This window comes from Balaenoptera physalus (genome assembly GCF_965194825.1).
Source record: "Balaenoptera physalus genome assembly, chromosome: 12".
NCBI classification, from domain to species: Eukaryota; Metazoa; Chordata; class Mammalia; order Artiodactyla; family Balaenopteridae; genus Balaenoptera; species Balaenoptera physalus.
Window position 1 is genome coordinate 84,688,211 of NC_138897.1, and position 12,005 is coordinate 84,700,215.

General features: G+C 44.0%; 1 protein-coding gene across 33 annotated transcripts in view; it reads right to left on the bottom strand.

Moving 5' to 3' along the window:
• SPRING1 (SREBF pathway regulator in golgi 1) overlaps nucleotides 1–12,005 on the bottom strand; it is a 316,969-nt gene that overhangs the window by 295,583 nt on the left and 9,381 nt on the right. For 17 of the 33 annotated variants that reach the window (XR_014251705.1, XM_082416879.1, XM_082416858.1 and 14 more), the window contains exons 3-4: nucleotides 8,050–8,201; nucleotides 7,537–7,650 (exon numbers count right to left, since the gene is read on the bottom strand). Coding sequence is in view for 31 of the 33 variants with exons in the window: in XM_082416879.1 (XP_082273005.1) it covers nucleotides 7,537–7,650; nucleotides 8,050–8,201 (266 nt within the window). In the remaining 2 variants the exon portion in view is untranslated. The other 16 variants (XR_014251704.1, XM_082416852.1, XM_082416878.1 and 13 more) reach the window with 7 other exon arrangements.

Consider the following 12,005-nt stretch of genomic DNA (forward strand, 5'->3'; position numbering starts at 1 on the left):
CTGTCCAAACATTTGACTGACTGCAGGGCCCGCTGGTTGTAACTGGCCAGTTGCTCTGTTTATTATAATATTAAAGGCTGTACTTCTATTTTTGAAAAGTCCAGCAGTTCAGCTCTAACAGCAGACATGAATCGAGTTGTACACTTGAAGGTACGTGGCGAGGGGCTGCCGGGACACGGAGTCGGCCACACAAACACAACCCCTGTTGTTCCCCACTCAGGCCCTCGGGGGCCACCTGTTCCTCTTCGTGTCTGTGTAAGCTGACTGGACGCTGAATTTTGCAGATGTGTGACTGAGCGAAAACGGGGATCCCGGTACCCAAAACTGTCCTCACACCATGACAACACACTATGCAACAAGAGTCCACACAGGCAAAGGGCCCGGAAGGCAATGCACTGATGCCACAGAGTCAGGAAAAGTGCTGTGTAGGAAAGAACTCTCACAATCCCACTGGCTTCTTTTTTCTTTTCATTATTTCTACTTACTTATGTGGTACCTTTTTAGAGTAGAATGACCTGTTTTCCAAATGGAATCTGTAGTGACTCATTTCCCCTCGCCCCACCCCCAAAGGCCCTCCTTGCAAAGAGCTACTGTAGGGGGATGGGGAGGGCAGATCTGCCAGGAGGGGAGGGGGCTCTCTCTAAACCTGGTCATTCTGCCCACGGGAGGGTGTCTGCACTTGGATTGTGTCAGCGCGCGAGGGACGCTGCCGCAGAGTAACAGTGCCATTCCTGGAGGCAGCACTGGGCTGGTAGAGACCAGGGAGGAAACAGCACGTCCTGTGGGATTCCAGGGTAATTTAATCAGCAGCACTTGCGCACGGCAGAAGGCAAGGGCAGCGAAATAATCAAGTCGGCTCTCAGCTCCTGGTAGTTTTTCTGTTTAACCGAAGGGGGTAAAATGTGACCCGAGAGTAGGGCCTCTGCCTCGGCCGGCACTGCTGATGCGTGGAGCTGGATGACTCTGTGTCGTGGGGGCAGTGGTGGGCACCACCCACTACACATACCGCCTGCCCTCAGTTGTGATAAGAATGTCTCAGACATTGCCAACTGTTCCCTGGGGGCAAAACTGCCCCCATTTGCTGCCCTAGATCAATTGGAAAAGTTAGTTAACAAGTGAGCCACTTGATTCTGAGTAATGCAGGGTTGAAAAAAACAAGAAAAGGGGTTTAAGGCCTCCTTCAGTGAAGAACGCTCTGTAAGAAAAAGACCAACAAAAGAAAAACTGGCCAAGGTCAAGAAGAGCAGTTTACCACATGTGAAAGATAAACACCCAATCAAAATATGGGAAGAAATTAAATATCAATTAGAACATAGAGATCCATTAGCAAAAAGAGTTAAAAAATGATACTAAGGGGTTCTTAGGTATATGACAAAAGACACTCCCCACATACTTTATTTATTTTATTTATTTTTGGCTGTGTCAGGTCTTAGTTGTGGCACACGGGATCTTTCGTTGAGGTGCGCGGGCTTCTCCCTAGTAGTGGCGTGCGGGTTTTTTCTCTAGTTGTGGCGCGCAGGCTCCAGGGCGTGTGGGCTCTGTAGTTTGTGGCACGCAGGCTCTTTAGTTGAGGCTTGCGAGCTTAGTAGTTGTGGCGCGCGGTCTTAGTTGCCCCACGGCATGTGGGATCTTAGTTCCCTGACCAGGGATCAAGCCTGCGTCCCCTGCATTGTAAGGCGGATCCTTTACCACTGGACCACCGGGAAGTCCCACTCCCCACATAGTTTAGGTGGGAGTATAAATTGGTGAAAATCATTCTCAAATAAACATGCAAACGTGTATGTGAAAGCATATCATCAGTGCATTATTTGTAGCAGCCAAAAAAGAAAAAAAAAAAAACAGTAATAAGCTAAATGACCTCAGCAGGGATTAATAACATTACGGTATATCCATGAAACCGACACCAGGTGGTCACTAAAAATTATTAGATAGGCCTATATGTCACATAGAAGGATGTCCATCAGAGGATTGCTTTCAAGAAGAAAAAGTATTCTCATATCTGCCTAGAAAGTCATGAGGGAAGAGAAAAAAAACGGGCTGATCTCTAGGTTGCATGATTTTAGGTCATTATTACTTTCATCTTGACACATTTCTGAATTACCTGCATTTTAAAAATTATCTTTAGCATGAGTTCTTCTAAAAATAGTTGTAAAAATAATACCTAGAACTCTGTAGTTGCCACCCTTCCACCCAAGGGGCCCACCCATCCCCACCTTGCCAACTACGTGATGTCAGACCCCCACTGGACTGCAGATGTGGACATCATGCCCAGCACTGGGCCTTTACTCACTCCAACACCTCACAACAACCCCACGAGGAGCAGATGCGATCCCATATCACAGAGCAGGGCCTGGGACTCAGAAGAGGAAAGACTACCCAAGGCCATGCCTTAATAAGTAGGAGTTACTGACTGCGAGGCCGAATTCTCTCCAGCCTGTGAAGAGTAGACTAAATAACAGTAGAAATTAACACAACAGAGTAAAGTAACTATACTCCAATAACCATTAAAAAAACAAAACAAAAAAAAGAGTAGACTAAATAAGCAACATCTCCGTTCATATACAATCTACCTGCAAATCCCAACGATGGGAACAGCTTGCTCGGAACCTTGCACACAGCTCCCACAGCGCCTTTGCAGCCTCACCAACTGAGGCACTCCCTGGACAGCCTCCAAGTCAGCTCCGGGAGCAGGCCAAAAACTGCAAACCCTGCTCTAAAATCCTATCCCCCGCTTTTCCAAGAGCTGCTGAGCTCGCCCTCCGATGTCAGCCCCAGCGTTGCCAGGTCCAGGGCCACCCCAAGTCCCAGGCCCTGTGGAGGCAGCGCCTTTTTCTACAGAATGCTTCTTTCCCTGTTAGAACATATCTTATCTTTATTGCTCCAGCAACGAGCATGGCAATTAAGATTCAGAACTGAGGGAAATGCTTTGAATTACCCAACTACCTTTCACCCCAAACATAACAATTTAAAAAATTTTCTTCTAAACTAAAGGTGTTTTCATTCCTTCTCTGATCTTTTCTTAAAATCCGATGTGTATCATGCACTTTGCTAAGCTCTGGGCATACAAAACTACGACAAGGTCCCTAATTCTGGAAATCTTCAGTCGAAGGAGCCAGAAACAAACCAGAGAGGGGAGCAGGGAGGGGTCCAGGCTAGAAGCCTGGGGAGGCCCGTGACGTTCCACGTCCTTGGGTGGCTTCGTTACAGAGTCTGCAGTACCATGACTTTCCAAAACAGCGAACGTGCCTCTTAGGAGTACAGAAAAACATACTCTAGGGCTGAATGAAAATGACCTTTGGATTACTGACCCCATTTGGCTACTTATACCACCTCTCCCCTCCGCTGGCCTGGACAACCGAGATCCATATGCTCTCAGAGGAGTGTTTACAGATGAGTCAGTGTTGGAGCTGGTGAGGGGTGGTGGGAAGGACAGTGGACCCGGCGCCGGAGATGAAGGTCGTGTTTTGGTTCCGTCATGGGGCCCAGGGAAGTCACTTCACTCCATTTCTTCATCTACGAGGTGGGAACAAACGAGCTTAATTCTCTACCTAAGTTGCAGAGGCTGTGAAAGCAGTGAAAATGCAAAACGTGCTTGCCAATATTCAAATACAGAATAAACAGGTATGGCTGACCTTTGATATAAACTGTTTTCACAGTAAATCTACGTTATTGCCCAAGGGTTCAAATAAGCTCAAAGGAGAGGCTGGTCAGTGACAACTACCAGGAGACAGACTGAGTTACCAAAAGCAATGAGCTGGTGAAACATGCAGACGTGTCCATTACTTTCACACACAGTCTGATTTAGCACCAGTGAACACACACAGAATCTGAAAAACCTGATGCAAACTGAATAGATTTCCTGGGATCTAACATTAAAAACAACTGCCAGACAGTTCACCCTCTAAGAAAGTTGACTTAGGGGGACAAACTACTTTGGGAAGATAACAGGAGGGAGTTAAGGGAAAACTATTCCATTGAATGGACTGCAGAAACATACAGGAAGGCAAACGTGGCCCAAGGAAAAAGCTCCACTGAAATAAAAATGCTGAAAGCGGGCTGTAAAGCTCGTGCTCTGCTCTGAGGGCAACCGCTGAACAACCGAAAAAGAACAAGGAAGACCCTGCCCAATACCAGGGTTAGTGAGGGGCTCTGGGAAAGAACAGTGTGCGGTAATGGACTCCGGAGAGCAAAGAGGGGCACGACGTCTTGATCTGAGGACCAAATACTCTCAGCCTTGACCAGAGAGGGTTAGTGTCATATTAGAAACACAGGACGCCTCCAGCATGTGGACCAGCAGCCTGCACATCCAATGTCCACGGAGGGTAGATGTGAGTCTCTTAGGGCACCCTGACAGAAACTTGAGTTTTGTTCTTCTTTGTAAATCATAGAGAAACCAAATGTCTGTACCCATCACATCTCCCGAAGCTGAAAGCGATAAAGGACGACCACTTACAGTCAGTTGCGAGATGTATCTCCACTGAGGAATCGCCTTAAGATGGGGTTTCCATGACAGAAGAGGAGGAGGTCGCCCAGCAGATGACTTTCCTGAGGCTCCCACTGTCCCACGGCTGAGCAGACCAGTCATTTCAACAGGGGCAGAGGAAACAAGAACAGAACCCTCCAGGACAACAAGGCAGAATTTCTGGTTAAAACGGTGCATGCACATAGGTAAACAAGCATATCCAAATACCACTAGGAAAAAACCTGAGAGCACATGGTGCCAGCTGCTAGAAAGTTGGCACAGGATGAGAAGGGAACAGCATCTGAGTTTCTAGACAATTTTAGATGTCAGGACACGGTGTTCAGGGCCCACTCTTGAAGATGCTGTTAAAACAAAACCAAGAACAAACCACCTCGAGAGAACATGCTTGTTCTAAGAGACCAAACATTTTATCTGGGTGAAGGGTCGATCTCACTCTTGAAACTCAAGAACACAAGAAAACAACAAGAACAATCTCCTTGAATATACTCAACTATCAAGGAATTTTCCTATAGGAAACATGAGAATTTTCCCACTACTCTAAAGAAGTCCAATAAATAACTTTACAGTGAAGGGCCCGAGGAGAACACACACAGATGCCCCACAGGTCCCCGAGCAGCCGCAGAGCAGAGGCGTTCAGAGTGCTGATGCCTTCACCAGGTCGCCCACAGTCTTGTCTTTCTTGAAGGTAACCCGCCGGCTGGGATTTCCAACTGCTTTACGGAACAAGTCCATCTGGTAAGCCCGGGGGCGAGTGAGGCCAAAGAGCACAGCACAAGAAGTGGTCAAGGTCAAGTCTTCCCCTGAAGACCAGAGAAGGGCTTCAGGCTACAAGTTCTTCAGCAGCGCATCCTCCCAGTGGGTTCAGTCTCCCTCACCGTCACGCGGGGAAGAGCTCGGGAGGGCTCTCTCCGTAGCAGTACTTTGCTATGGGGTCCCTATAGGTGTTCTCATGCTGCACGCTCTGTTGGCAAAAGGGAAGAGAAGATCGCCGTGAGACAGAGCAGGATGGCGGCTGGCAGACGCTCCCTGCAGAAGCCCGGGTGAGTCCATCTCCAAATGTCACCAAAAGGGTCCAGGGCACTTTCTGGAGCAAAGGCAGATGCTCAGCACAGAATGCCAATGAAGGGCATGAAAATGGACATAGTGTCACCGCAGGACTGTTTCTTTTATGCACACTAGTGAGTTTTTTTTAACAACCTAGCTGTGACTAGGATAACTTGAGACAAAAAACTTTTCTCAAAGTATTTTAAGTCAGATTAAGATCCAATGGGTGTTTTGCACGTGACCCCGTGCTTCAAAGGAATTCAGTCCCCGGCACTGAACCCTGCAGAGATGAAGGAGATGCACTTCAAATTGCTTTCGTCAAGTTTTATGTACCTAAGGGCTGGTACACACGCTGAATCCCACAGTACCACACAAGCTTCATCTGGTCAAGCAAAGTGCGATTTAACACAGACAATCATCCTTGGTGGCTAATTTTTCAGCAATTTGTTTTCATACAAGCAACTTGAGTTTTTGGCTAGTCTAGAATTCATTAATTAGCCTAAAACCAAGGCTAAACATCTAAATTGTAAGTATTAATCCAATTTACAGACATGCAGCCAAATCTTTTCTTTCTTGGGACACTTATAAAGGCAAATTGCCAACTGGTAAATTTCTCTTTACAATGAAAATGCAAAGTCTGAAATTTTAGCATCTTCACTCAAGTTTGGAAATAACTCCTGGGTTTTATCAGTTAAAGAAAGAAAATACTTGGCCTTTTCTAGCATTTCTCAGAATGAGAGTATGAATCAAAGTAAGTCATGGGTTCAGCCATCCTCCACATTTCCTTTAAAGACCATTCAAATGGAAAGCTCTTCCAACAAAACAAGGACATCAGGAATTTCTTCATTTTTCACATGCTCATTATAATCCCTGAAACATTTACCCAGTGATGCTGAATGCTCTAAGAGCAGACCAGAGACATGAAGAGTGGTGTAAAACCCAAAGGCAGACTACAGAAATCTGGCAAAGGGTACAAGAGTTCCAGAGAATGACAAATGAGTCATTTATCTCAGACGGAGCCAGGACAATCTTGCAGACACCATGAATGGAAGCCAGAGGAAGAGCGCCCGTATGACAAACACGTCTGGTGATTTTACAAAGACAGTTCCAACAACCGCCAGATCACAAAGGCTGAGAGCAGAGGATGCGCGGAATGATGGAAAGGCAAAGACGTTCAGACGCTTTCAGCAGCTGGTGCCGTGTTTAGTGCCCAAGAGCAAAGCATTTAATGACAACATGCTGAAAAGTACTGAGAGCTTGGCAACCTACAGATTTACCTGTGTATTTTTCAACACCCACCTGCCCCATCCCCTTGAATCCTAAAATAAACCACAACTTTGTCCCAGAGTAAATTAGTACCCACTCTAACCGAGTGGTTGCTGGAAAGCCTTAAATTTCAGTCAAAGACAGAGGAGAGAACTTCTCTCGGGAATTGGACTATTAGGACTCCACCCAGACTTAAAAATAATTTTAAGCTTCCACTTAAAATACAGACAAGATAATCAGATAGGGAAGATGCAAGTTAGTCGGACCTTGATTTGATATAAATATTTTACATCCCTAACTTGTATAAATCTCATGTTCACATTCTAAATACAGTCAGCCCTCCATACCACGGGTTCCGCATCCGTGGATTTAACCAACCACGGGTCAAAAGTATTTGAAAAAACTCCAAGAAGTTCCAAAAAGCAAAACATGGTATTTACATTGTATTAGTTATTGTACGTAATCTAGAGATGATTTAAAGCATACGGGAAGATGTAAGTAGGTAATAGGCAAATATTATGCCATTTTATATGAACGTTTAGGGATTTGGGGTCCTGGAACCAATCACCCTCGGATACCAAGGGATGATGTACTATCAATCCACCAAAGCTCCACACAACTTCGTTTAAATCTCTTCTCCATTATCACCCCACCAAAAGCCCCCAGTGCATATTTTTGAGTTTTCCTGCAGACCCTGACTCCCCCCAGCAAATACCCCAGCTAAAGGCATCACAGCTTCTGACCTGGGATGAGGTCCTGCATTTAGCCAAACACAATTCAAAGTGATCTTCGACTGCCATGAAGAGGTTCTGGAATGCCACAGCTGCCCGGTTGAGGAAGCGCTCCAGGAGAAGTTGCTATGAAAACAAAAGTTAGTACCTGTAATAAATTCCAAACTCAGAAGCACAAGGTAACCTTGGAAATTTCTCCTAAACTAACGGACTGCTGATACGGGGAAGAGGAGGGGAAGGAGAGAGGGAGGGGAGCTCAAGTGAGCAGGAGGGCTGATGTTTTATTCTTCAGATATTTGATTAGGAATACAATGGCCTATTCTGCCAAAGAACCACTGGAGGAATTGGGAACCACCTCCTTTCCTTGTAGACAAAGGCTACCTCACAGCAGCCATTTCCGACACCGACAAGGTTCCCTTCTAAGTTCTATTTCCAAAAGAATCTCACAAGAAGATTCTAATGCTCCTCGTGAAATGCAGGCGGAAAGAATAAAGGAGATGCAGCACAAGGAGCAACTCTCCATACCTTGTTGGGCTGCAGGCAGCAGGAGACACAGTACTCATAGGCGCTGCAGCAGCCATTGGACAAGCAGCCGTCACAGCAGTACTGCTTTGTGCCAGGGACGTTGACGTTACAGCAGCCATTTACCAGCAAATCTTTCCTCTCACAAACGTAACCTGAAAGTCAGAGACTAACCTGAGTATAAACCCAGCAGTCCCCCCACCTGCCCACCAGGGGCGATCACGAGGCAGCAATGAAAGTCCTGCATGCAAAGAACATAAAGATGGAGTCTGGAGTCAGGGGCATCCTAAGGACCACAGAACCTGGAATCAGACAGTGTCTAATGAGAGCTTGCTTCCTGCATGCGGCAGTTTATGGGAAACATGGACTCCCATTTTATAAGTAGGCTATATATGTCCTAATCTACCTAAAATTACCTTTTAGTCTGCTGTCACATATTTGATGCAACCATCACATCGCCTATGTTTTCCTGTGCTAACCTATGCAAGCCAATTTTTCATCTATGCCTGGGGAAAAATGTCATTCTTTTTCAAAGAAGAATCTGAAAAGAGGAAAAAACCAAGGTTTTCACTCCTGAAAGTGAGATCCTTCTAGATTTAAAACAAACAAAAAACCTCCACATATACTTTTTACATTTAAATACCTTTTAAATACTTACCATTTATTTAGTAATTTGAAGGATTTTTTAAAATAGTAGTCACACCTAACCTTTATAAACTGATTTAGGCTCCTTTTAATTATACATTGCAGGGATTCAACTACCCCTCAGCATTAGGGAATCAGAGTACTCTAATACCCAAGGAAGAAAAATCCTCCCAATTCCCTCCATTTATCATCTAAACACACCCCCTCCAACCTAGTTCATTCATTCATACTCAACTTTAAGAAAAGAATCTCCTCACAAAAGCTAATTTACTGTTCATAGCTGCTAAATACACATTTCTCTATATCCTTCTGGGAGCGGGACAGAAAAATGTAAGAATAAGTCCATTAGGGACACCACGTGGCCCATGGGAAACTCCCAGGTGCAGGCCCAGGCCCACAGGTACACACATGGGCCCACGGGTGCACACAGGTGCAGAGCAGCTGTTCCTCACATCATTCCATTCTAAATGCCCCAGCTTCTTAATCCTCAGAGAATGAGACGTCGTGAAGCATGAGTTTGTTTTCAGAAACTACTCTGGAAAACAAAGTCTGTGCAAAAGCAGGAGGAACCATTAAAATAACAATGGAAGGGACCAGAAGGGCCCTCGTGTCACACTGGGGAACCTGAGGCCTACGAGAACCAGATCGCTGCTGTTGTGGTTTTAACTATGCCTTTTGTCTTCTAAATTAAGACAGGATGATTCTAATGCCACATAAAATGTTTCTGGGATTCTTCCTAACTATTCTTACTCACTTTCTTCAGAAGGGTTATAAATTAAAAATCCGAATAAGCCAGCATGTTCCTCAAAATTCTGCCCCAAATGATAAATACAGAGCATCTTATCACATGATCTCTGTGTGAGAAAGATGTAAAGCGTTACACTTGTTGAAATGATCTTTCTGCCCTCTTCTCTTTTCCATGTTATAAGTGTTAGCATCTCAGGCCTTCTGTTTTTCCCCAGTACAAACTGCAAGTATTTAGCTTTGAAACCAGGCAGGTCTTTCTAACTTCTGGTGAAAGTCCATCAAGATTTTTCCTTTTGCATCAGAAATGTACTCCTGCAAACATTATTTCCAACGAGGAGTCCTGTGAGATCACAACCTCAGAGTGTGCTGCTACTGACTGGGAAACCAACTTCTAACCTTTGAAAAATTTGTAACTCTGTTGGTTGTCTTATTGAATAAGGTGTCACCCTGGCAACACTCGTGGGGGTGGCACCTGCTCGCTAAAAGGCAAAAATTCCTGCAAGTTTTCTTTATTACACTGCTTATCTCCTCTCCTGCATTCATGGAGGTAAAATAAAACCTATGGTTCTTGGATTTTTTTTGATTGGTTCTTGGAACTTAAGAAATCTGAGAGTCTTTGTCTCACTTGAATTAAGCAGAGGGAAATCATTCTTTTGCTAGCTATGACAAAAGAAAAGGACAAACTGTCATTCATAACTAATATTAAATATTAAAGTCAAGTCATAAGATTTCATGCTTTCTCACTGAGTATCATACAAACAAAAGCCTATAAGAAAACAGCACTGAACTCCAAGTTCAGTCCTGGTCTTAGTCCTAGGTCTGCCCCTGACCGACTAGCTGGGTCATCTTATGGAAGTAACTTCCCTTCGCTAAACTTTACTCTGTTAAAACAAAGCAAAACAAATGTTACTTGCAATTTAATCTGCTTTTTCAATGTGATCTTAAAAACAGAGCTGGGCACTGTTGAGTCATCAGTGCATTTTTGTGCAAAATTTTCCAGCTCTTCTAATCTAGGTGGGAGGTTTTCCTGATTCCTTCCTTCAATCCCAAAGAATCTCATCTTCTCTGATTCCTTTGAGATCTTTTTGGAAAAGTTTTTTCTTTTTTAATTATTTTGCTGGGGTTGCAAACTTTAAATATAGATATATAAAAAGCACTACAGTTTCATTTTGAAGATAGTACGTGTCTTCATTTTGTTGGGCTTCATCAGGTATCGATGAAGATTCTAATTCAAGGTTACCTGTATCAATTTCAGTATTGTCACATTCATAACCCATTTGTTCTATGACTCTCTAAGAGAGAGCAAATTTTACTCTTGCAAACTAACCAGATTATTGCAAACCACCAGGTGAAAAGAGAATAAACAATCTGTAAACCAATCGGGGAACTCTGACCACTGTCTGGATAGCTGACATTAAGGAAAAGTGGTACTCTCTTGGAGTGATAATGGTATCCCGTTTATGGTTTATAAAAGAGCCCCTGCCACCTTGGGCAGGTTCCTGAACCGCTTGGTGCCTGTGTCTTCAACTACAAAGTGAAGACAGCAACACCTACACCTCACAGGACTGCTACAACAATCAAATGAGATGTTGTTCAAGGAGAGCTTTTAGCCTAGTGCCCAGCATGTAGTAAGGGCTAAATTAATGCAGGCAGAGCATTACCAGGAGTCTCTCCTTGGGGGACTAGGCCAGGCTTAGAGTGGTTAGAGCTCTAGCGGCTGTCTAATCCAAACGCCTCGCCAGCACAGGAATCGCCTTTCTTATAGACTAAAACTCTGGGAGAAGGCACCAAAACAGACAGATTGTATTTTTTAATTGAGGTATCGTTGATTTACAATATTACATAAGTTTCAGGTGACAACTTAGTGATTCACAATTTTAAAAGTTATACTCCGTTTATAGTTATTATAAAATATTGGCTATATTCCCCGTGCTGTTTGATATACCTCGGTAGCTTATATTTTATACACAGTAGTTTGCACCTCTTAATCCCCTAGCCCTATCTTGCTGCTATAAAAAGAATGAAATTTTGCCATTCGCAACAACGTGGATGGATTTGGAGGGTATTACACTTAGTGCAGTAAGTCAGACAAAGGAAGACAAATACTATGATATTGTATGATATCACTTATATGTGGAATCTAAAAATAAAACTAGTGAATATAACCAAAAAGAAACAGACTGATGTTTTAATAGTAACAGTAAAACATTTTGAAGTGTTTATAATTCATTTGAGATTATGCAGTCAACAAGTCCATTCATCCTCTTCCTAAATGCCAACACTATGTGGATACGATTCAGGTCACCAAGAAGAAAAACTGTTTATCTTGTAGAGTTCACCATCAAAGTGAGAAAAAAAAGACTGTTAAGATCTGAAAGTACTGGGGCTGGGAAGAGACTGGCAGGAAGTAGTCAGGGGGCTGACGCATGATAAAATTCTAACTCTGGAGAGTGTCTCTTATCAAACCAAGCTTCTCTGATGTTGAGGGGAACCTTGAATGATGAGTCAGATATAAAAGACAAAGACGTGAGAAGTGTTGCAAATGGGAAAGAGGGGGAAAGACAGCA